General features: G+C 38.1%; 1 protein-coding gene across 4 annotated transcripts in view; it reads left to right on the forward strand.

Moving 5' to 3' along the window:
• arhgap24 (Rho GTPase activating protein 24) overlaps positions 1-23,197 on the forward strand; it is a 56,488-nt gene that overhangs the window by 23,927 nt on the left and 9,364 nt on the right. For 2 of the 4 annotated variants that reach the window (XM_077585449.1, XM_077585450.1), the window contains 2 exons: positions 3,440-3,527; positions 22,741-22,863. In XM_077585449.1, the coding sequence (XP_077441575.1) occupies positions 3,440-3,527; positions 22,741-22,863 (211 nt within the window). Of the gene's footprint in view, positions 1-3,439; positions 3,528-13,493; positions 13,821-21,098; positions 21,248-22,740; positions 22,864-23,197 lie in introns of those variants that run through there. The other 2 variants (XM_077585452.1, XM_077585451.1) reach the window with 2 other exon arrangements.

The raw sequence follows: 23,197 nt of genomic DNA on the forward strand, positions 1-23,197 counted from the left end.
CAACCTTACAAGGAAGTAAATCCATAACCATAAAATCAAAAGAGCACTTTGGGCTTAATGAGGTTTTTTTTTTCTTCTCCTATACTTTAACAAGGTTAAACAAAGACACTGAGAGACATGCTGCACTCAAGAGCCTAATGAGTCTTGTTAAGTAGCCTACATCAAAGATGTGCTTTTTGGGGGGACAAGGCCAATAAAGAATTTTCACAGTGTACAGTGGGCAAGTACGACGCAGTATTAGGGCCACATATATATATATATATATATATATATATATATATTCATAGTGGGGATAATATTTCGAGAACAAAATTGCACATTTGTGACTTTATAAAGTGGCAAATATGCAAGAGAAAAAAAATGCAGAAACTTACGACAATACACATAATGTAGTTATAATGTGAGGATTTATTGGTGGTTAATGGGACACTGTTTATAAATTAAAAAGGCAGGATGGAGACCGATTCATTCTCTACTTAAACTTTACTCGTCATACACGTCAGCGAGATCGACAACACTTCCTGATACCCTATCAGCTGACTAACACTAGCCAATCAGAAGCTAGCATACTTTAGGTAAATGCTACTGAATGACGGAGAGTAGCAGATTCGACACATCAACTTAGCTACTTGTACAAAAAAATAACAAAATGTATGAATGTGTAAATAATAATTCTGGAAACATAAATGTACAAGATATACATTTTAACGAATGAACTTAAATGCTTGATCCTTAGGGTGTGCATCTTCGCAAAGCAAGGCGTCTTTGTCGCTGACTGTACCCAATGCTTCAAAGAGCGAATGCTTAACATCATATGGTTCATCTCTGCTAAAGCAATTACTATCTCCTTATTTGAAAACTAGAGCTGTCAAACGATTAGATTTTTCAATCAGATTAATCACATCTTAGAATTCTGATTAATCACGATTAATCGCCTAGTAAAAAAAGGCATTTGTAATCAATATTTTTTCCAGACAAATTTGAAAAACACCGGTTTGTGTTTATTCTTTTGACATTCAATGTTATGAGGACGTCTTCAACATTTTTTGATCCACTGCACACGCTCATCCTCCTCTTTTTCTAATCAGTTAATCACTTGGATAATTAAAAATGGAAAAATGACCCCGATATTTTGACATGAACAAATATTCCAAATGTGATGCGCAAACATTCATGTTTATTGCTCAAACACAACCTGTGCTACCTTAAACGTAGCCATCCGCTGTCACGCTAAAGGCTAATCTATGACCAAAATTAATAGTGCGATTAATCTGCGTTAATTCATGATTAATGCAATATTTTTTTTGATTAATTAATCAGTTAACGCTTTAATTTTGAAAACCCAACCGAAAAGTATTGGCACAAACATCCGAGTAGTACACTATGTTCTCGTAAGTTTCAGAGTTTTTTTTCTCCCGCAAATCTGCCACTTTATAAAGTCACAAATTTGCCACTTTATAAACTTGCAAATTTGCGACTATAAAGTGGCAAATTTGTGAGTTTTTTTTACCCGGAATATTGCGCCCACCCTCTAAAATAATATATTTATCCGTGGCCCTAATGCGCCATCATAGACAAGAGTATTTGAGCCACAAATAATCAATACTTATTTCCAGTCAATGTTAACCAGTGAAGAAGCCATCTAACTTTTCTACCACAATGTTATTGACTACTACTTTGCCAATGACTCTAATATAATGATTTACAGGAAAAAAACAGGAACTCACTGACATCTCCAGAACTCCCACTGGGGTTGACTTCCTGACTCTGTAAGACCACTGAGGCTGGACACCAGTAATTAGAAGATTTAAAAAAAAAAAGGGGCTTAGTGGTCATCAACCGGCCAATCACTAAGGACCAACGACTTGCGAGTCATCAACTCTTATTAACGTGTTTCTCTTTGCAACCTGTAATTAAAAAAAAAAATCCTTGGCAGGATTGATTGTCTTGCATCCTAAATATCATCTCTCTCTGAAAGGAACATCTCCTGAAGTGGGTGTAACATTAGCCATGCTGCAAGTCAATATTATATTGGAAAATGCCTGACTCAACAGTCTTCTGAATATTTAAGGAAATATAGCGGCTTAATTCATACATTCGCATCACCCGGCCTTGGCAGAGGTCTGCCCTCAACTGTACCGCCGCCGAGGATGTTATGTTTTCATCACGTTATGATCATCATGATTACAGAAAAACTCCTCAACCAGATTCCACTCAATTTTGTGGCACGGTGAGATACAAGTTGATGATGATGTGATATTTCTTGCCATCAACATTCATAAACTACCCTTTTGTACCCTTCTTGTTTTTTTGTTTTTATTATCATTATTTATTTATTTTCAAATTTTCACAAAAATTTACATGTACAAAACGATTCATACTTTTGTTCAGTAGGTGATAGTTCAAGAAGTTAGTAGGATATGTTACAATGGTGCAACAGATTGTTTTTTTCCCCCAAAATTGTCCCAAAAAAATCAGGGATATGACTACCGGTATATACAAATCAATCAAATGACAAGGAACATCTCCTAAGAGAACTTTCTTATGTCATTTCCCAAACTCACAAAAATCCACATCAACTCCAATTTTTGAGTGAGTTTAGGTTGAATGTAGGAGGTCACTTTTTCCGAAGCACAATAACAATTACTAACATTACATTCCTCACCTTTAATTTGTGCAGTGTTCTTGCTCAAATTCCCACGTTATAAATACAGAACATCCCTCAAACTCGTCTCGCGCAGTTTTTTTCTCCCTTGTTAGTATTTTTGGGACATTGTCATTATAGCATCCCCCCTTTAAATGACTGTTCCAACATAGCAACAATATACAAATGTTAAAAACAAAAAAGGTTGGTCTTTGTGGTCGGGTTTGTGCGCAGCAAACAAAAGGCCACCATGGGCGATGTCAGTGGGCGTTGTGGTTTAAAAGTATGGAGCCACTACTGTAGTGCCAGCCCAGTACCAAAAGCCACACCCACAAATGCATTGAAGCCATCTCTTGTTTCCTGCCTGGTAAAAGTCCACCACAATGAAAGTTAAATGCAAAAAACATTGGTGCTGTTCATCAGCGCGTTTTTGCAGATGACGGCCACATGAAACATCCTAGTTCTGTCCCGCTTTTTTACAGCTCTGAAATCACCTCATCTGGGGCCTCAGGTGGGGTTTCCACTACTTCCCGGTTGTCACAGTTACGGCCCATTAAAGTGCCCCGGAACTAGGACTCCCCTCTGATCTTGTTAACGCTGTCACTGACCCACAGCTTGTCTTCATTAGCATGAACCTTGCTAATGACCTCTATCGATTTGGCACCACGGGGTCTTTTAAAACTCACACTTCAGTCCAAATGACCATAAAGTAGGTCAGAACTTAATCCTGACTGTTTGGGCTCAAAACACTCACAGCGTGACATTGAAATGTTCCATTTTGTTCTTCTTCCTCAGGGAGTCATTTTCCTACCTGGCAACAAAGTAACCGAGCATCCAAGCAGCGGCGATGAAGCGGGAAAATATCTCTTTGAGGTCATTCCAGGTAGGACAAAATCGTCCAAGTCATTTAATTTAATTTACCAAAGAGTAATGTTAACTCTTTGACTGCCAAAAACGTTAAATAACGTTTAGTAAAATCCAATGGAGGAGTGCCAAAGACGTTAAAAGACGTTTTTTTTTTTTTTTTTTCAAAACAGAGGTGAAACTAACCATTTTCTATTGTTGATTACTGAAAAACGGAATAAGGTAGAAACAAACTTTTTTTTCTGATGAAAGATGAGAGTCCAATCTTTCATTTGGTAGTATGTGTGTTTCCATAGTCCAAACACATAATTTTCTGTGGACCTTGAAAGACCAGTCAAAAATGCTTAAATCGGCTGGCACCCACGGCATCCCTTTTCTGAAAACGTCTGGCAGTCAAAGAGTTAATGAAGTTTACTGACAAATGGAGGAGGTCTCCCATTTGTTGTTGATTAAATGAGCCAAGGCAGGATATTGCCACGACACAGAATCCCGCAATCAGAATGCAAATAAACGTCAGCACCAGCATCTGGTATGACGCATAAAAAACTTGACAATGGACCAATTCAGAATGTTAGTAAACAATAAGTATAATGGAATACTTGACTCTGACTAGTTGTGCCGCCATATACCCAAGGTTTATGTATTTTTCGACTACTACTACTAAACTACAGTGGTCGAGAAAAAGACTTCCTGTTGCACCCCACAAGGAGAATTATTATTTTTTTATCCAAGCCATTTTTCCCAGTTTCCTCAAATGCCTCGGTCAAATGAACTGCAACGGTTCGTTTACAAGTGGCGCCATTGGAGAACAGCTTGTGACTGTGGTGTGATGGTGAATTGCCCTATTGCTTTCAACACAACAGACAGGAGTGAGTGTCGAGTGTTAAACTTCACATCCATGTCTCAGCATTGCGAAATTCCCTTACAAACTAATGCTGTCTAACTTCCGTTAGAACTGCAAACCCTCACACCCCGCTATATTCTTTTACACACAGACAAATTCTAGCCTCTATTGGGGCTCTGATACTACCTCCGAAGGTGGAAAATTTTCAGATCGACTTTGTCTCCTAATTTGTTCCTGTCTGTTAATAAGGAACAGAAATAGAACCCCCCAGCGTTTACAGTGTAGAAGCGCACTAACGTCATATTAAGAACTATTTGTCACCTTAGTTAGGTACACGGGGGGGAAATGCATGTAAAGTCAAGTGTATGTTTCCTTGTGCTTTGAAACTTTATAAAAAGATAATTGGGGTTTGTTTTTAGAGTTTCTGCTTCATTGGTCTGAGAAGTGAAACTGCATGAGGCCACACCCAACTTCGTCATTTAGGAAATTGGCCCAATACTGCATTCAGAAAGATGTTGGGTTTTTTTTTTTTTGGGGGGGGGGGGGGTATAGTGCGAGGCTATGGAAGCGTATTGCATTCACTTGAAAAAAAAACTACTCCTGTTTTTCTGACTATTTTTTGGGGGGAGCTTTGTTTTTTTTTAGTTTTTTTAATTCAGAAAAACAGGGGGGAAATTAATAATTATAATTAGAATAAAAAAATTATTCCCAAAAACAGGAAAAAAAAAATATTAAAAAAAAAAAACATTAAAAAAAAATATTCCAAAAAACAGAGCTGGTGTTCTGTTTTTCAAAGTAAATTTTTTTTTACCTCTGAATTCCAAGTGACTTGTTGCAGACTCGCTAATAGCGGAAGGGGACACTTTCCCGCATACATGACCATGTTTACTTACTGGCTCTCAATAAAGGAATGAATGTTTATACTGTATTGTGGTTTATTCTCTAATCTCTGAGGGAAAACCCCCTTTTTTTTAAATTACTGAGAAAAACAGAAAAAAAATATTTAGAAAAACAGAAAATAATTATTTTATAGAACAGGGGAAAATTACTCAGAAAAACAGAAAAAAATATATTCAGAAAAACAGAAGAAAAAAACCCCCAAACAAACACAAAAAGCTCCCCCAAAAAATTTGTCGGAAAAACAGGACTTTTTTTTCCAAGTGAATGCAATACGTATGAGGCAACTGAGTATATAGTTAAAAAAATAAAAATAAAATCACGTCTTCAGTCTCACTTCCTTTTTTTCCAGGTGTCATGTTCTTTCTGTCCTGTTTTGGATTGAATATCGCTGCCGTCGGGCCGAAGCCTGCTATGATCAAATTTGGTCCGTTTTCATTTTGTTCCACAAATCTATACTATTGGTCAGTTCCCATTTGGTTCTTTCTATTTATTCATTCATTCATTTATTTATTTACAAATTATTAATCAACTTAACGTGTTAAAAATAGCTTGATTTCCTTGAAAAATCAATGGAAATTGCTTTAGCAAACATGCTGTTTTTTGTTTGCTTAAAAGTGATGGTTTTGGAGATTCCAGAATTAACACCTTCACAACTTCACACCTGTGTTGCCTTTATATGTCTTAAGCATGACATTTTTCCACTGCACAGTACCACCTCAGCTCAGCTTAACTTGCTTAGTTGGAGCACTTTGTTTTGACTTTGAAAATGTATTTTGGATAATTGTTAAAACCACGTCGCATTGGATGGATTGACGAGACAAAAAAACAATACAGTAGAGGAAAACAAGGTCTGCTTACGTTAGCATGTAAAGGTTATTTTGGGCATTTCTAGCTGCATAGTTTTAAATGTTATGACAACAAATCTGCTCGACCGCCGAGCCAGAAGCAGTACTTTCGGATTAGTATCTGGTAGTAACTGATTTTGATCATGGAAAGCCATCCTTAACATCATCTGGGTTGTTTTTGGTGTTTAAAAAAAAAAAAATTATGATTGACAACTTGTTTTCCTACATTCATGTCCTCAGAAAACTACCAGGACTGTTTACGCCATCCCGAATCCAGAAAACGTGTCTTGTTATGAGGAGGTGAATAAAGAGGTCTCAGAGAAGCAGGAATGAAAGGAAAAAGCACAACACATTTATTCCACTGCTCTGCTGCCGTGCAGAACACAGAACGGGAAGTGATGGGGGCGGTAGGAGGGTGCGGGCTGAGGTGGGGGTATATGTTGATGACTTTCCGAGGGGAAAGGGAGAAAGTCGTACAGAGATGTCTGTTGTCTCGCAGCTTGATGTCGCCCGAGGCTGGAATCACTCTGCTTTTTTATTTTTGACTCTTTCAGTCAAGTTTTGGAAAAGTTCCCGAAATTCACCTGCGCTCGCTTGTTTTCTCTCCCTTGTGCATGTTCCGCTCAACTTTCCTCATCTTCTTCTCACATCTGGATATTTGTTTAATGTGCGCGCAGTTCAAGGCAGGAGAACGTGGTTCTCGAGAAGCTAATATTTAGACTACAATCCAAGTTAAGTCTTTATCCTGTCTATCTTGTCTGCGGGGCACCGATGCAACCGTGACATTCTAGTCATGTTGGGACAAGCTGGCCAGATGTTGAGCTAAAGAGGGAAGACGTTAAACGTGTACAGTATGCATAGTGCACTTTTCCAGGTTGCAAATGTGTTGCACTTGCAACATCTTCCCAATAAAAAAAACTTGTAATCCACTTTTACACTTGTACAATCCGGCGTTTTTCCCGCCTTAGCAATTTTCCGTCTTTGAATGTAGCATGGCAAACCTTGGCAAATGTCTTCCTTCTGAAGTCGTATCAGAAGCACAGCAGAGGAATGACCTCACCTCTCACCATCTGATTGCGTGATGCTGTATCGAAATGCTAGGTTCTGCATAAAAGGCAAAGTGATTTTGATCGGACTTACTACACATCTGAGTCCTGCATCAGAGCATCCCACTGATGGGGATCGGGTCTTGTAGTTTTATCTGGTTAATCCATCCAAGAATGTCAGGTATCTGTGAGGTCGGGAAAAACAAGGAGCAGAGGCAACCTTCTTCCTGCGCTTAAAGGAGACATACAGTATTGTCATGGGTAGAAAAACTTGAAGGTGGTTATTATTAGTGCTGTCAAAGTTGAAGCGTTAACTGATTAATTAATCACAAAAAAATGATCGCATTAATCATGAATTAACACAGATTAATCGCACTATTAATTTTGACCATAGATTATCTTTTAACGTGACAGTGGATGGCTACGTTTAAGGTAGCACAGGTTGTGTTTGAGCAATAAACATAATTACATGCATTAAAGTAAAGCATTTAATAAATGTTTGCGTATCACATTTAGAATATTCGTTCATGTCAAAATATAGGGGTCATTTTTTTCCATTTTAAATTATGCAAGTAATTAACTGATTAGAAAAAGAGGAGCATGAGCGTGTGCAGTGGATCCAAATTTTTTGAAGACGTCCTCATAACATTGAATGTCAAAAGAATTAACACATAACCTGGTGCTCTTCAAATTTAGCAGGACATTTTTTTGGATAGAAAAGCCTTTTTTGTTAAGCGATTAATCGTCATTAATTAAAATTCTAAAATGTGATTAATCTGATTAAAAATGTAATCGTTTGACAGCTCTAGTTATTATGCAAATTAGCCCCACTACGGATTACCGCCAATGTGCTTGGTTGTTTAATTTCCTACTTGATGGATGCGCAGGCACTCCAAAGACTCAACTTTTTGTATTCAAGCTATTAAAAAAAGTGAATTTTCCATAATATGTTCCCTTTGAACAAGAATGCCAATTCTCATGTATTAAAAGATGTAATTCATCAACACAGGAAGCATTCCCTGCTGTGATGTCCCGACATCATGACGATAAAAGTCCAAACGTTTTGGCAGTGTTTGGTCTGAGTTCACTGTGTCACAACGTCCCCCCCTCATTCCTTTCCCATTCCTCGAATCCATGAGAGCCTTTTGCGGGTCACGTTGCCGTGCGTAGGCGAGCAATAAAACCTGTTTACGGCGAGAGTTTGGAAAGTTACAAGTCTCTCCTGGGTTTTCCTTCCAACTTATAATTCAGTTAAAGTAAGTAAGCCTCATTTTCTAAGAGCTCTGGCTATTGCTGGAGAGATATGAGGATACAGAAGAGGCATAAATAAAGCCGAGGGTGACCTCTTGTGGACATCTCAGGTACTCCAGCCTTTAGGGAACGAAAGGAAAGCAAATATTTATTAAAAGCATAAATCACAGAGCATCTCGTGATTAAAAAATATATATTTTGTGTGACTGTGAATTATTTTTGGTTGACAATATCAAACAATCACAACTGTACAAGGTATGAGAGGTTAGTATAGTGACATTTTACATTTTCAGCAACATCAACTTGTATACAAGGTTTGATGTTTACTTTTTAATCGCGCAAGCAATTTTCCCGTGGTAATAAAATATGTCCAGTTCCGATTATGAGATTGCAGCGCCGGTGGAGTAATCAATAAAGCATATCAATCACTGTGCCACTGACGTTTCAGTGTCACAACGCCTGTGGATGAATGAATAAATCACTTTAAATGGCTAACACACCACCACTGAATTTTGTCAATGTGATCGGATGCTGAAGTAAGCAAAAATGACCACTTCAGTTTGTGTCAAGTAAAAAGAAATGGTATGAAAAACAATTACAAAAATATCTAATATCGAAGATGAAAAATATATTAATCTTTTTTTTTAAAGAGCTCTGTATTGTTCATTCGTTAATTTTACCGATTTTGACATCATCAAAAATATATTCATCTAAAGACTTAGCTCAATTTATCTACTTGAATTGCCAACTTTTTAAATAAAGATTTGTTAGATAATATGCTATAGATAATTATTGTATCCTTGTAGCTAATTTATTATTAGTTGTAATAATTTTGTTCTGTTATAATAATAATAATAATAATAATAATAATATTATTATTATTATTATTATTATTATTATTATTATTATTGTTATTATTACTACTACTATTATTATTGGTAAAATGTATTTTACAATATTTACTTCATTCACAGTAACAATGAAACATGTCTTGGTCTTGCAGCATTACAAATGTCTTAAATTAAATGTCTGTCAATGCAAATGTGTTTACATGCATGCATTACACAAGCAGAATGCAAGTTAGCAGCTACGTGGGTTTGCAGTAACACGGCGTGATGAAGTGATTTAATTGGTGTTGCCGCAGTGTGTCGTAAATCTGCGAGGCTGAATTTGAGCTGTGGTGGCAAGTTGTGAAATTGATTTTGTGGATATGATGTCTTCCTGCATGTGAGGTGTGCGGTGCACGCGTGAATTTTATAAGCCAAGCGTGCTCGGGAAGGACTCAGACATATCTGGCGGCAATGGTCTCGTAGCGCCAGCCACTACTAATTTACAAGACAGATGTTGCTTCAAGCTAACCTCACCTAGCATCACGTGTAATTATACTCTACGTACTCCACAGTCACAACCTGCTGTTGATTACACTACTCAAAAGTGATACTCAACTCTGCCCTCATATTAGCGATTTGGATTTCTACTCATTTATTTGTGTGCAGAACTCAGGTCACAGGTCAGAACAGCTTTCTGTGTTCAGGAAAGTTCTTAAGGTGTCGACATGGACCTGAGATTTTATTATGACATTTTCTCTTCAAGATATATTCAAATTTTGTGCATTTACAAAAGTAGGCTAATTCAGCCTCAGTATCACGTAAGGAGCAGAATTTGGACCCCAAAGCAGATAAGATATGGGAGTTGGGAAACAGAGTCTTTATTATACAAAAAACTACAAAGTAACAGTAGAGAGATAGATAGATAGATAGATAGATAGATAGATAGATAGATAGATAGATAGATAGATAGATAGATAGATAGATAGATAGATAGATAGATAGATAGATAGATAGATAGATAGATAGATAGATAGATAGATAGATAGATAGATAGATAGATAGATAGATAGAGAAACCTTGACTAATAAAAGCAAAGTAACAACAGGAGAGCAGTGCTGGATTCAGATGAAACTGAGGAAACTCGACATACTGACAAAATTGTCATTCAGTAACTCTCGCTAGGACAATGCACAATTCTATATGACAGAATCAAGGCTAACATGACAAAATAAGAGTGACTAGAGAAACTAAGAATGACTACAAGACTATAGCAACTGACGACATTATCATCATAAGGGACATAGTAACTGGATAAGACTAGACAAACTAAAAACGGATAACCATCATTATCATCATCAAACATTATAAGGCAAATAGTAATCATCATCATACAAATATCACAAAGGATATAACAACTGCATAGTAACTGATAGCATCAACCCAACCCCAAAACACAGTCATAACACTCAATCCTAATTTAAATTAATTTTTTTAAATTGTATTGTTTTGGACCGTAATTGTTTGCATTTTGGGGGATATGAGTAATTATGGGCCTCAAATTTGTATGTTGTACTGTATTCATTTATTTGTAGTATTTTTTTATTTCATTAAAAAAATGCAAATGTACTCTGAACATGGACACATTTTGTGCTTTTCAAAAAAATACGAGAAATATCGACATGAACTTAAAATTTAATCGAAAAACTATGAAGTTTGCTTTTGTTATATACTTTTTTAGATTATATTTTTGTGTTTAAGCAATTTTGACCTATATTTATTTATATGATTTCTTTATTTATTTATAGAATTACTTGTTTTGTATGAAACACATAAATGTTTAAAAGTATGTGGAAAAACATGCCTAAAATTGCTTATTCATTTTTCAATTTTTTATTTTTATGTATACGAAAAATTTAAGATCTTGGCCACAAATTATATCTCGCTCTTCAAATTTGACAAATTGGCTTCCTCGCTATAGGTAAGGCAGCAACGTAAAAAATAAATAAATAAAAAGTTAGAGTGTACAGTAGCTACATTGATTTGAAATCAAAGAAAATAATTTGGGTAATGTAATTTTTTTCCAATTTATTTAACTTTTTAACTTGTTAAAATAATACTGCAAAACTATATTTACTCACCAATAACTTAGGCCATATTGTTATTCCTAATTTTAATGTGACAAAAATGTGTCAAAACAGAGGAAATAGTCCACACAATGTGGTCGATGTTGGGGAAGAACGATGTATATCTTCTCATCCGTGATCCGATAAAGCGCATTCCAGGCCGTCTTCTTCCTGTCTTGTGTGCATCGTGTGGGAACGCAGCTTCCTCTGGAAGAAATGTGCGACGGGAAGTCCAGATGGCTTACATAAGAGACAAATTGAGGGGCTCACACTGTAACCCCCCCGCGTATCCCTGAGCACATTACACTCTACACACATATCAGGTTAGCCAGGTCACATTTTTTTTGGGTCTGTTTGTCCAACACTTGAATGTTTACACCGACGGTATGTAAACTGGTCCGGCTGCATAAATATTTGGACGTCTCCCCGTTTCCTTTTTACATCCGCTCGCCAGCAAGTTATGACTGCCGCTGTGGAGGTTCTGTTTTTATCGATGTTTGTTTGTTTGGGTGCGAGGTTACGCTAAGGATTTTTTTGGTGTGGTTCCAGGATTTTTGCAGAATCCGATTTTGTTGTTGTTTTTTTATTTCATTTCTCCATGAAAATGTTATGATTTGATTGGCATTTGTTTGTGAGTTTTATTATGGGGCCTTTTTGTCTGTGGATCTGGTTAAGTGTAGATTGTGGATTTTTGTGAGATCATTTTTGAAATTTCTCTTAAATTTGCTGTGCTCCTTTTTTAATGAGCAGGGTTACATCTGGTCTAAAATGTGAATCCTGGATTTTATGCATGGTGTGACAGTTTTATCAGTTTCTTAATTTCAGAGCAGGATTATGATCAAATCTTTGGCGATTTGTTTTGTGTGTGGATCAAATTTGAGGTGCAAATCGTGTGTTCTGGGTGGGCAAAATCTGACAATTGTCAACAGTTTGCTTCACGACATGATACTGTTTAGTTTTTATTGGCATTTGTTTGTGAGCAGGTTTGCATGAAATGTATTTTTTTCCTATAATTTCTCATTGGAAATGTGATGTTTTTATTGCCGTCTTTATGCAAAAGACACTTTTTAACCTTTTTTTTTTCCCGGTATGGATCCTGTTTATGATTCAGATGTTGGATTATGCAAAAAAATGTTTTTACCATTTTTTGTCTGTGGGTTTATTTCAAAGTGCGACTCATGTAATTTTTTTACGTCTCACTTTCTGCAACATCTCAATATCTTGTTGCTGCTTGGTTGTGAGAAGGATTATGCAAATTTAAAAAAAATGTTTTCATGCAGCTCTTTTTTAAGACTTTAGTTGTGGATTTTTGCCAAGAGCTGATACTCTTCAATTTTTCCCATGTACGTTTGTCAGTTTTATTGCCATTTGTGAGGAAAATTATGCCAAAAGTGCTCATTTTTGTTTAAGGTGCAAATCCAGTTCCAGTTCAACCTGGATTTTTTTTGCTTTGATTATGTTTTTGACATTTGTCCTGGTTTCTCAATAAAAATGTGAGATTTTTATTGCTTTTATTGTTAATGAGGCAAAATACTCTTAACCATTTTTCGCTGAGTATTCGGTTTATAATATGGATCCTGAATCTTTAGGGAAATGTCATTTCTTAGTGAAAACTGCATAAATCCTAATCACAAAAGTCAAGTATAAGAAGGTGATTGGTCTCTATAATGTCTAGAATTTGGTGCTGATCCAAATTATGGTTTCTCATTCTTGGCGGAGGTCTGCGCGCCACTGGATTGTTTTTAAATGAAATCGCCCAGATTAAAAGTGACGAAAGGGACCACTGAGAAGATTGAAAAAGGGGGTCATCAGGAACCATTTCTACGAGAGTAAGAAAGCCCAGTCAGTTTCTTACCCGGTCTTGGCCTACCAGTGGCAGCGGCCTCGGAAACCCTGCATGTCTGTATTTATAGAGCACTGTGGATGAGTCATTTGGCCAAGTGCCTGCTCCTGGTCTGCCAGTTTTACAGGTCTCCACTTTGGGGAGGGCTGCTTGATTTACGACGCGACTCCCTCCCCGCAGCCCTCAATCCCGCCCTCCCCTTCCCTGCACCGGCTTCCAGCCTCCCCACCCCTCTAACTTCCCTCAGAGACCAGCAACGTACGCCACCCTTCACTCCTTCTCTCTGCTCTCCGGACAAAAAAAAAAAAAAAAGTTCTGGGAAGGAAGGACTTCCTGAGGGGAAAGCAATCTTACCCTCAGCCTGACTTTGCATTTGCCGAACGCTGCAATGAAGTTTCTCCCACCCGTGAGAGTTGTCTGCAAAGCAGGAGCTGTATGAAGACGCCAAGTTGCAAAGAAAGGAAGGGGGACAAGAAGCGCGAGTGTTGTAGTAGAGGCAGAAGGCGGCGGGTCTATTTGCGGCGTGGGACGAGAACCGATGAAGAAGTGGAACTGGCGGGCCGGGGGTCAACGACAGCAGCGGCGGGGCTCGTCTACGTCTGCAGCCCATGGACCTGAACTCCAACCCAGGTTTGTCTCTTTGAGTGATGCCTGCAAACAGGTTTGCATTCGGTTGGGACTGTTTTATTGCTCATATAATTAGACTTTGGACTATTTCAAGTTAGAAGTAGACTGAGAGTGGAAGTCGTCCGGTCCACTCATCTAAGAAGTGACTTTGCCGTTAATGTGGTATTTTCAGCGTAAACAAATTATGGTATACTCTTGTCATGTCTGGAAATTGTTGAATTCCAAAGCCTGTATTCATTGCAGCGCTACAGCTTGTGATGCATCTGTTTTGAATGTCTCCCACCAATATAGTGACGATATCCCTGCAGCACACATCTGCAAGATGTGTGCTGTGGAAATATTTCAATTGTCGGTGGAATTTCCTTTTCTGTGCAATCCTTTTCTGATGCCATTTGAATTAATAGCAAGTGTCTTCATCTGGCGGTTCTACGCTTTGCTGAAGACTCCCAATTTCCATATCTCGGTTCGTAGCATGTCTTCTGCTTCTTTGATCCTTGCTTTGACGTTCTGGTTCCCAGCCAAGTCGTTGTAGACTTTATAGACCCAGCTGAGTCTATAGTGCCTTGCTCAAGGTTATCCTATCAGTGTTTCTTTCAGAGCCCAATTTTCTTATCTGGGTTCACAGAGAGTATTCAACTTCCTTGGATCTTAGTAAGTAGTGAGTTCTTTTCTAGTTGCCAGACCGCACAGGCCAATCTACAAGGCCTTGCTTAGGGGCTAATTTCCATATAGAGGGTCTTCAATCTCTTTGGTTTTAGCGGTTATCAATACTGTGACCTTGGCCCGGTGGGTGGTGGGTGGTGTCTGGTCGGTGCTGGATTTCACTTTCCTTTCTTTTCTTTGCTCCTTCCTCGGGTCTCTTGACGGCCTCACGACTCTGGCTGGAAGTGTTCGGTTTAGGTGAACGGTATGGGATTTTTTAATAGGTTTTAGGTGAACTAATGAATACACACTCACACGCACATACACATTCTCACCCACATACAAAATTTAAAAAATAAAAATAAAAAAAGAGAGAGCAATGATGATGACATGTCAAATTGGTAAAATTACCGAATGAACAATAATGAGCTCTCCAGAAAAAAGAAAAAGAAAAGGAAAAAAAAAACAAAGAAATTAATTAATTTAAAAAAATACTGTGACCTTTCATTTCACAACCAAGACACTAGTGATGGACAAATGAAGCTTCATGAAGCACTTGTGATATTTTTGTCTCCTCTAGATGACAATCTTAGTTTGAAGATGCAGTGGAAATGTAATCAACTTCCATTGTACGATCCTTTATCTTTAAACCAAGAGCACCATCTAGAGGAGTCAAAAAATATCACAAGTGCTTCATGAAGCTTAATTTTCCCATCATTGCAAGACACTGTAGACTCTACAGTCCCAACTGAGGCTTCAGTACATGGCTCAACGGCATGGCATTAGTGTTTGCTGTTCTTGCTGTTTTATCCTATGTCTTAGTTCTTAGAGGGTCATAAGACCATTTTGATACTGTCACTTTTCCGGTTCCCAATTAAGAAATTGTAGACTTAAAGTCCCAAATGAGTCTTCAGTACATGACTTGTCACTCTAATTTTCAGCAAATTCCACATGTTGAATCGGCGTCGGGGCATTTGATCACTGTGATTGGCTGTTAGCTGGCGAATCAGCTCACGGGGCAAGAAGAGTAACGGGGATAAACAGTACCGTTGTAAAGACTGGACCATTTTTTTCCCCCGCTCATTTTGTGCATCGTCACCCTGCTGTACCCTCCGCATTTGAACATACAATGTCTGTCTGGACAGAAGATCGGGAAGATGACTTTGTCTCTTTGGTTTCGGCTTTGTATGATATTAGCGTTAAAGGGTATGCCGACAAAGGTATGAAAGCCAAACTATAAAGCGGTTTCCGGTTGTCTTCAGGAATAATGACTACCGCCGCCGATGGTATGGAGGGGAATTAATTCTCGCGCATGCCCTCAAGGTATGTAATAGTCGGGGTCGGTGCAGTGTGTATTTATGTCATTTTTCTACGAGACGTGCGGGGGTAGGCGTCGGTCACTTTTGGCCGATGTCGGATTGGTGTATCTAGACCTTAAATTTCTACAATCTGGTCGCTAAACTAGTGAGCTAATGCTCCCAGTATTGTCTGTGTCAATGTTTTGGAGCCTCACTATCTCTCCAAAATTCCAAAGACTCTCTCTTTCCATGTGACGGGTTCTCTCCAGGTCAAGGTGCTACACTTTTGTATGCACACCATGAACATCAAGGGGCTTAGCAAACTGCCCTGAGGCTCTCCTGTGTTGAGTGGAGGAGACATTGTGAGTTGTCTGCGCTCTTGTTTGCGAAGTCTTTCATTCATTTTCTGTGTCTTAAAATAACATGAAGGAGTTGCTCATCACAGCAGTTTGCAACTTGAAGCTCCTAAACCACACATGTGGTTTGAATGCCACTCGAGTGTGTTTGTAGTCCAAGTATGCAGCTTTAAGAAGTCTTGCCCAAGGACTAAAAATCAAACATGAGTTGGAAAAAACTAAACAAAAACATCCAACTGGCTCTCGTGTCACTTTGCTAGAGGCAGATTACAGTTCATGCTGAAGAGACGAGGAGCTTATTTTAAAACAAAGGTGCTCATGTTCATAAATTAAAGAATTATGCCAATTACATTAATTGAGTTACTTTGTTTTATCAAGTGTGCAAAATTGATCGATGCAACTTCCATCCATTTGACCACCTGACAGGCTAGAGATCCTGATCTTGAGTTAAGAAATTGGTTGAAGTACTTTTTTATTATTATTTTGGGCACCGCGAGAAGACCTAAACGCAGGTAGCATGATAGTTCCCAAAGTGAAATTCGAGCTAGCGTGTAGCCTAGCGTCTAGCCTAGCGAAGAGCTGCTGGCATTACTGTCTGCATTCTGATTATCACCCGCCGGTGACCCATTTTTTTCCCCTGCTCTGATCTAGCCAGCACCGCTTTGGTCGGCTTTGTCAAAGAAAACAACAAGGATGTGACGCGGCAGCACAGACAGGGGTTGTATTTTGCGCTTAAGCCAAAATTTAACTCTCAAAAATGATGCTGAAAGATGCAGACGCAGGTCTCACTGTCGAATCTATCTGCGCTGCTCTGTCCACGTGTCACTCACTATGTGGCAATATGAAGCGATGGGGCCTACTGAGTAATGAATGTTAGATTTATCTCTCTTTCTATCACAATAATGTGCCTTCTTGACAGGCTCTTTAGTAGCTGATGTCAATCCAGCAGATGAAAATGTTGATTTACAGCCCCCGTCAAGTTGCCGGACTTAAGTCATTACTCAACAAAACTGTGTGAAATTGATCATGCACTCGGCCTCCTCCCTTTACTGCTAATCTTTTAGTTTCTCACGAGGGGGGATTCAGCTGGTGTGCTGATGTGCAACAATTTGTCACAATAAATCAGGAGGTTGTGGGACCTTTTCTTTAAAAAAAAAAAAAAAAAAGGCTTCAAAGGGCTTTCAAAAAGAGGCTCAGACTACCAATTTTGGCTTTGGGGAGTGCAGGTGTGCATCTGGCCCAGGGCTGTCATCAGTGCTGAAAGGTGATATTAGCACGTATTAGTAAGCGACGTGTCTGCTCCTCGTCTTCGGGATGCGGGTTCACCTCACACGCTGGGCTGCTGACATATTTGTCGAATTAACACTGATGACAGTTTACCCAGCAACACATTTTTAGGTTTTATTCTAGTTTTTCAGTATTTCCATTCATGATTGAAGCAATCTTATTTCCAACCATGTATATATATTTTAGCATGATTTCTGTACATACAGTATACTACTGAATACATACACACAAGACAAACTTTTGTCCTTGAATGATGTGTACTGTGAGTACAAAGGAGTGTCTGCCACAACATTACACGCCTCTGTGGGATGAAAATACTTACTCGTTCGTCCTTTTAAGAGATCTCTGGTGAGGACAATTGCGGTTTTCGCTGTTGCACTAGCATGTGCCACTCCTTCCAAGAAGCTTCCAATTAAATGTTTGGATCGCTTCTGTTCAAGTGATAGCAGCTGACAACCATCTGCCAAAACCCTTATATGGTCATTTAGGTTCTCCTAACAGGATTTAACCTCGGGGTCAGCAATCTTTCCTAGAAAAAGAGCAATTTTAGGCCAAATAAATCACCCAAAAATGTGTCTGGAGCCACGAAACATTTGAAGATTGTGATGAAGGAAAAACATACATTTTTAGACTTTTCGGCCTTTCTGTCAAATTTCTGACATTGTTTGCAATTTTATGGACATATTATGGTCATTTTCTGACTCTCAAATTTTTTTCTGACATTTTATGGCTATTTTTTTGACAATATTTAGGCCTTTTTTTGCTATCAATTTTCTGACATTTTTTGGCAATTTTGTGGACATTTTCTGGTCATTTTTGGGATTTCCTCTTTTTTATTTGGACATTTTATGGTTACTTTTTGAGCATTTTCTTTCCTGCCTTTTCTCATATAAATTTTCTGACATTTTATGGTACTTTTCGGGATGTCTTCTTTTGTTTTAGAACATTTTATGGCTACTTTTTGAACGTTTACTTTTCTGTCTTTTTATTCAATTCTCTGCCATTTTTGGCAATTCTTAAGACATTTTATGGTCAATTTAAATGTCTGCTTTTTCTCTTCATTTTGGACATATTACAGTCACTTTTTGGGTAATTTTTAACAAACTTTTCATCTACCTATTTAATTTACAAATTTGGACTCGTTCACATTTTCTGAATCTTTAATTGTTCTTTTTTTAAAATCGAAATCATTAATTAATTTATATAACTATTTACATAACAAATAAAGAAAATGTAAAAATTAAAATTTAAGAGATCCACAAGGAGCCACAAGAGAGGGACTATGCTGTTAGTGATGCAAAATCCACAATTTTTCATAGTGACTGAATCAAAATAATTATGAGTTCACCCCAAATCCACATCAATTTTAGTGTAATACTGCTAACAAACAAGCTAACTGGCAAAGGAAAGGATGATGCTTTTAAAAAAGACAAAATAATAACACCCCCACTTTTGAGTGTCTGTATCTAGTCATCTGATTCCCTCACAAGCTTCCGACCAGACAGTTCCTATTGCTGAAGTTGCGCTGAATTGCGCTTACATAATAGTGTATTTACAGCAGCCTTGGCAGAACACACACACACAGTCTGTTATTTTCCCGGCATGAAAACAGAACCCGGACAGCCTGGTGACCACCCTTGAACGTGATGACCCCCTCATCCCTCCCACCCCCCTCTGCGTGTCCTGCAGCTGCAAAAGTAGGAAAACCACAGTGGTAGATTTCAAGCTTGGATTTCATGTTTGCCAGAAAAGATCATTATTCCACATTTCTTGGTGCCATGATCGCATCTTTACCCTTTAGACGGAGTCAGTCAAGCAGACCCCTCTCTTCTCCCCTTGTTGTTACTCATTGAGCATCAGATGGTAATGGATAGCCATTGTGGCTGTATGGGCGTCTGTGTTCTCCGGCAGACAGCGTCTTTCGGGACTCAGGTAATGTTGCCTTGATAGCGACATTGTCAACCACTGATACCATCCACCTGGGGGGGGGGGGGGGGGGGGTCGGGTGAAAGGGGAGTCTAGTAGTAGATGGGAAGAAATGTCCCACGATGATAGAAGCGGGACACCCAGAAGCACGAACGAGGATGAGGTACAGACATCACACAATGACTACGTTTACATTCAGTCAATATTCGTGTTCACGTTGAAATTCCGGTTTCTGAAACATTTGGGATAACCTGCATGAGCGGACAGAGTAACTCCCGCGTACATATTCCGATCTAAACAGCAGCGCACAAACAACGCCGTTACACAATGTCATTTCCGCCTTTAACTTCCTATGGTCAATAAACGACTTTAGTCGGTTTCCGTCTCGTTACAAAAGTAGGATTCTGTCCTACGTCGTCATGTTTCGCCATTTTTGTTTACCTCTGCTTGTGTATTTCCGGTGGGTTGTACTCAAGACGCCTAGACTTATATACACACATATACTGTATGCGTGCATGTATACATGCTGTGGCATTTTTCCCGTAGAGGCCAAAAAATGGCGTGAAAACGTAGCGGAGAAATCAATTTATTGAACTTAGGCTTGTTAGCGAGTGGCAACGTAAAATGGCCACCATGCATACAAGTGTTTCAGACCCATGTGCAGAACACAAAACAAATTTACATTCAGAGGTACCCCAATATGTATTTATATTACCAAGCCTTAAAAAAAGGGGTAACCCAGGGGTCTTATTCAGGTTTTTAACTCATTCACTCCCAGCCATTTTCACTGAAGCAACCCCCTTTGCTCCAGGCTGTTTTACTGGATTTTGACTGACTTATTTTGCAAGGTCCACAGAATATTCCATTCTATTGCTATAAAAAAACCACATAAACTACCAAAAAAAAAGGATTTGAGTCTCTTCTTTCATCAGGAAAAAAGTATATTTCTATCTGTTTCCGTTTTGCAGAATATTAGCATTAGAATATAGCTTCATCATTTAGTTTCATCATTATTCACAAACCTGTTGAAAACAATGAGAAAAAGAGCTTGCTGCCACCTGTTGGCCGTTTTTTGTAATAACTACCATTAGTTTAAGCGACCTCTTCATGTCAGAATCTGTATCAAAGCCTTCTGTATTCTCTAGCATTGAAAACAACAACGTATAAATACGTTTTTGGGAGTGCAGGACAAAGTATTTAAAAACATTATTTATATGTTTTTTGGATTTGAATGAGTTTAGTGCATATTCGGGTTTTTGCGCATGTTTACATGCCCTTTCAAAACCTGAATATTGCCAACAATTGGGTTTTGAAACTGTTATTGACCGCATGTAAAAATAGTCAGTGTGAGTGTAGTGTGTAAACTTTCTGCCTTCCCAAGTTAAAATGCTTTCATTGTCACAACTTTGGATTTGAAAATGTCAAATATAAAATAAATTACAAAAATATATGTTTTTAAGATTTAAAAGGTCTTAAATATACAAACACATTTTTTAAAGGGAAAAAGTTAGAAATGTGCTACAGGACAAAAGATTGATGAATCATTGAACGAAACTGGCATAATGACATAATGTTTAAGCGTGTGTTTGGATGTGAATGGGCCTTCCCTGTTTGCCGATGGGGTCGCGGCCGAGATCTTCCCATTGTTCCCGTTACTGTGCTAAAGGGAGGCGTGCGTGTGTGTGTGCTCACCAACCCCCTCTACAAACCTCGCCTCCTTGCCTTTCTCTTTCACACCCTCTCAGCTGTGCTCATTCCTCAGTGCAGAGCCACCGTGCTCAAGTTAAGGATTCTCTTTAAAGACTTTAGTCTCTTGACTAAACCCTCACCGGATTACCCGGTGAAGGCATGGAAGTGGTACATCCGACCGTTCCTAGTTTGCCTTTGTATGGATTGTCTCAGTTACTGTCTTCACCATCAGGTGATGTTGGGTCCTTCATATCATGTCACTGGTGATTGATGTGCATTTTCTCTATTGCTCTGTAATGAATGGTATTTATTTATTGTTGTTTCTTTTCATCCCCAAACCGGTTGTCCTGAGTGAGGACTGTCATTTGACTTGACCTTGTGAGGGACGTTTTGTAGAGACGTTTGTGGAGGTGCATCTCAGTGAATGTGGTAGAAAAGTTCATTTCCGTTGATTAATTGAAAAAGTTAATCTCATATATTATACAGATTTATTAAACACTTTCCATAAGGCCAATTCCTACCTATTTTTTCTATTAAGTTCTCTAGGTTCAGACAATTGCAAGTCTTACACGTTCCCTCAGATTGTTTTATTTACATAGTTATAGTTGTGTCTGCTTGGCAAACTCACATGCTGAGTTCATCCAAATGTTTTATTTTTGGCTAAGCAGCATTTATCACCTCGTTTTTTTTTGGATGACAGCCGACTGCCATGAATTATCCTCCTTTTTTGTATTAATCTTTTTAATGTTGTAGTGCTGTGGGAACATTCTTGACTTAGTGTTAGATTCTATAATAATAATAATAATCTGTAACACTTTTATTCAGATGTAGTTGTAACAGTACTTAAAATTCAACCTTAGCCCCCCAAAAAATTGTATATTATGTTTTATTAAATTTTGACAAATTTATGTTTTCATGTCAAAGAGTAAGAACGTCCACCTAAAATAAATTCATGTTACATTGACAGACTTCGGACTTTGTCACTTTTGATAAAAACCTAAAATAAAATATACATTTTTAAAGCATCTTTTTTTTTTTTTTTTTACCTCATTCAAAATTTTCTTTTCATTATTATTATTTTTTATATATATATAGAAAGCTGTGACATGGAACATATGAAAATCTATGGGACACATTGTGGTTGTTGTGCTAGTTTTATTTTTGCCAAAAAACAAACAAACGTGCAGTTATGTGTTAGGTGCATTTTTCAAGCAGGTGAACATTCCAGATTTTGTGCTAAAATAGACATTTCCAAGTAGCAGTCCAACAACACATGGTATCTAACTGGAGCAGCCACATTCGCACTATTGTTAGCATGAAAGCTAGCTATCATCATCCTGAAGGTGCATGTCCCTGCTGGACGGGATCGGTATAAGTGTAACAGCCACAAAGGTACTTGTGAGCTTTTTGTTGCGTCCCACCTGTTCTGGGGCGAGGGCGTGGAAGTTAAAGACCACTCAGTGCAGCTGGGTTGGCTTCGTATTAGCATGCACATCTGGAATAGGCAGTTGCTGTTTGCGCAAGCTATGATCACACGTAACAAGAGTACTGTTTTACATTGTGAACAAATTCGACACACACAAAAGAAATTACTCCACCACCACAATAAGATTTGAGACACATTAATGAGAAAAAAAAGTCTCTGTAATAAAAACAAAATAAAGGTTTCAAAGATAGTTGGATCTGCTGCGGCACTTTCATTTTCCCCACTGTTTTCGACAACAGGGGGAGACAGAGAGCGGATGACAACCAACCATGAGACCTACCTCCTTATGGCCAGTACCCAGAATGACATGGAAGATTGGGTGAAGACCATCCGCAGGGTCATCTGGGCACCTTTTGGTGGAGGTCAGTATACAGATATGCTGTCATTTGCTCTATACAACCAATGACTGACCGAAAAAAACAAAACAAACAGTGCACCAATTTCCAATTGGTTGAGAAGTAGCAGCATTATCATTGTCATTACAAATAATACATTCAGACAATAATAATGAATAGAAATTTTAATTCATTAATTTTAATTAATAATTTAAATTTGTATAATGTGGAATATTCCCTTGAAAATGTATAAACTGTAAATAGATTAATATTAATTAAATGTGAAATTATTTACTATTTTTTTGTTTTCTATGTGTTATATATTTACCCATATTTTTTTACATTTAGATTTTACATTATT

The sequence above is a fragment of the Vanacampus margaritifer genome, chromosome 14 (genome assembly GCF_051991255.1).
Source record: "Vanacampus margaritifer isolate UIUO_Vmar chromosome 14, RoL_Vmar_1.0, whole genome shotgun sequence".
Classification (NCBI taxonomy): Eukaryota; Metazoa; Chordata; class Actinopteri; order Syngnathiformes; family Syngnathidae; genus Vanacampus; species Vanacampus margaritifer.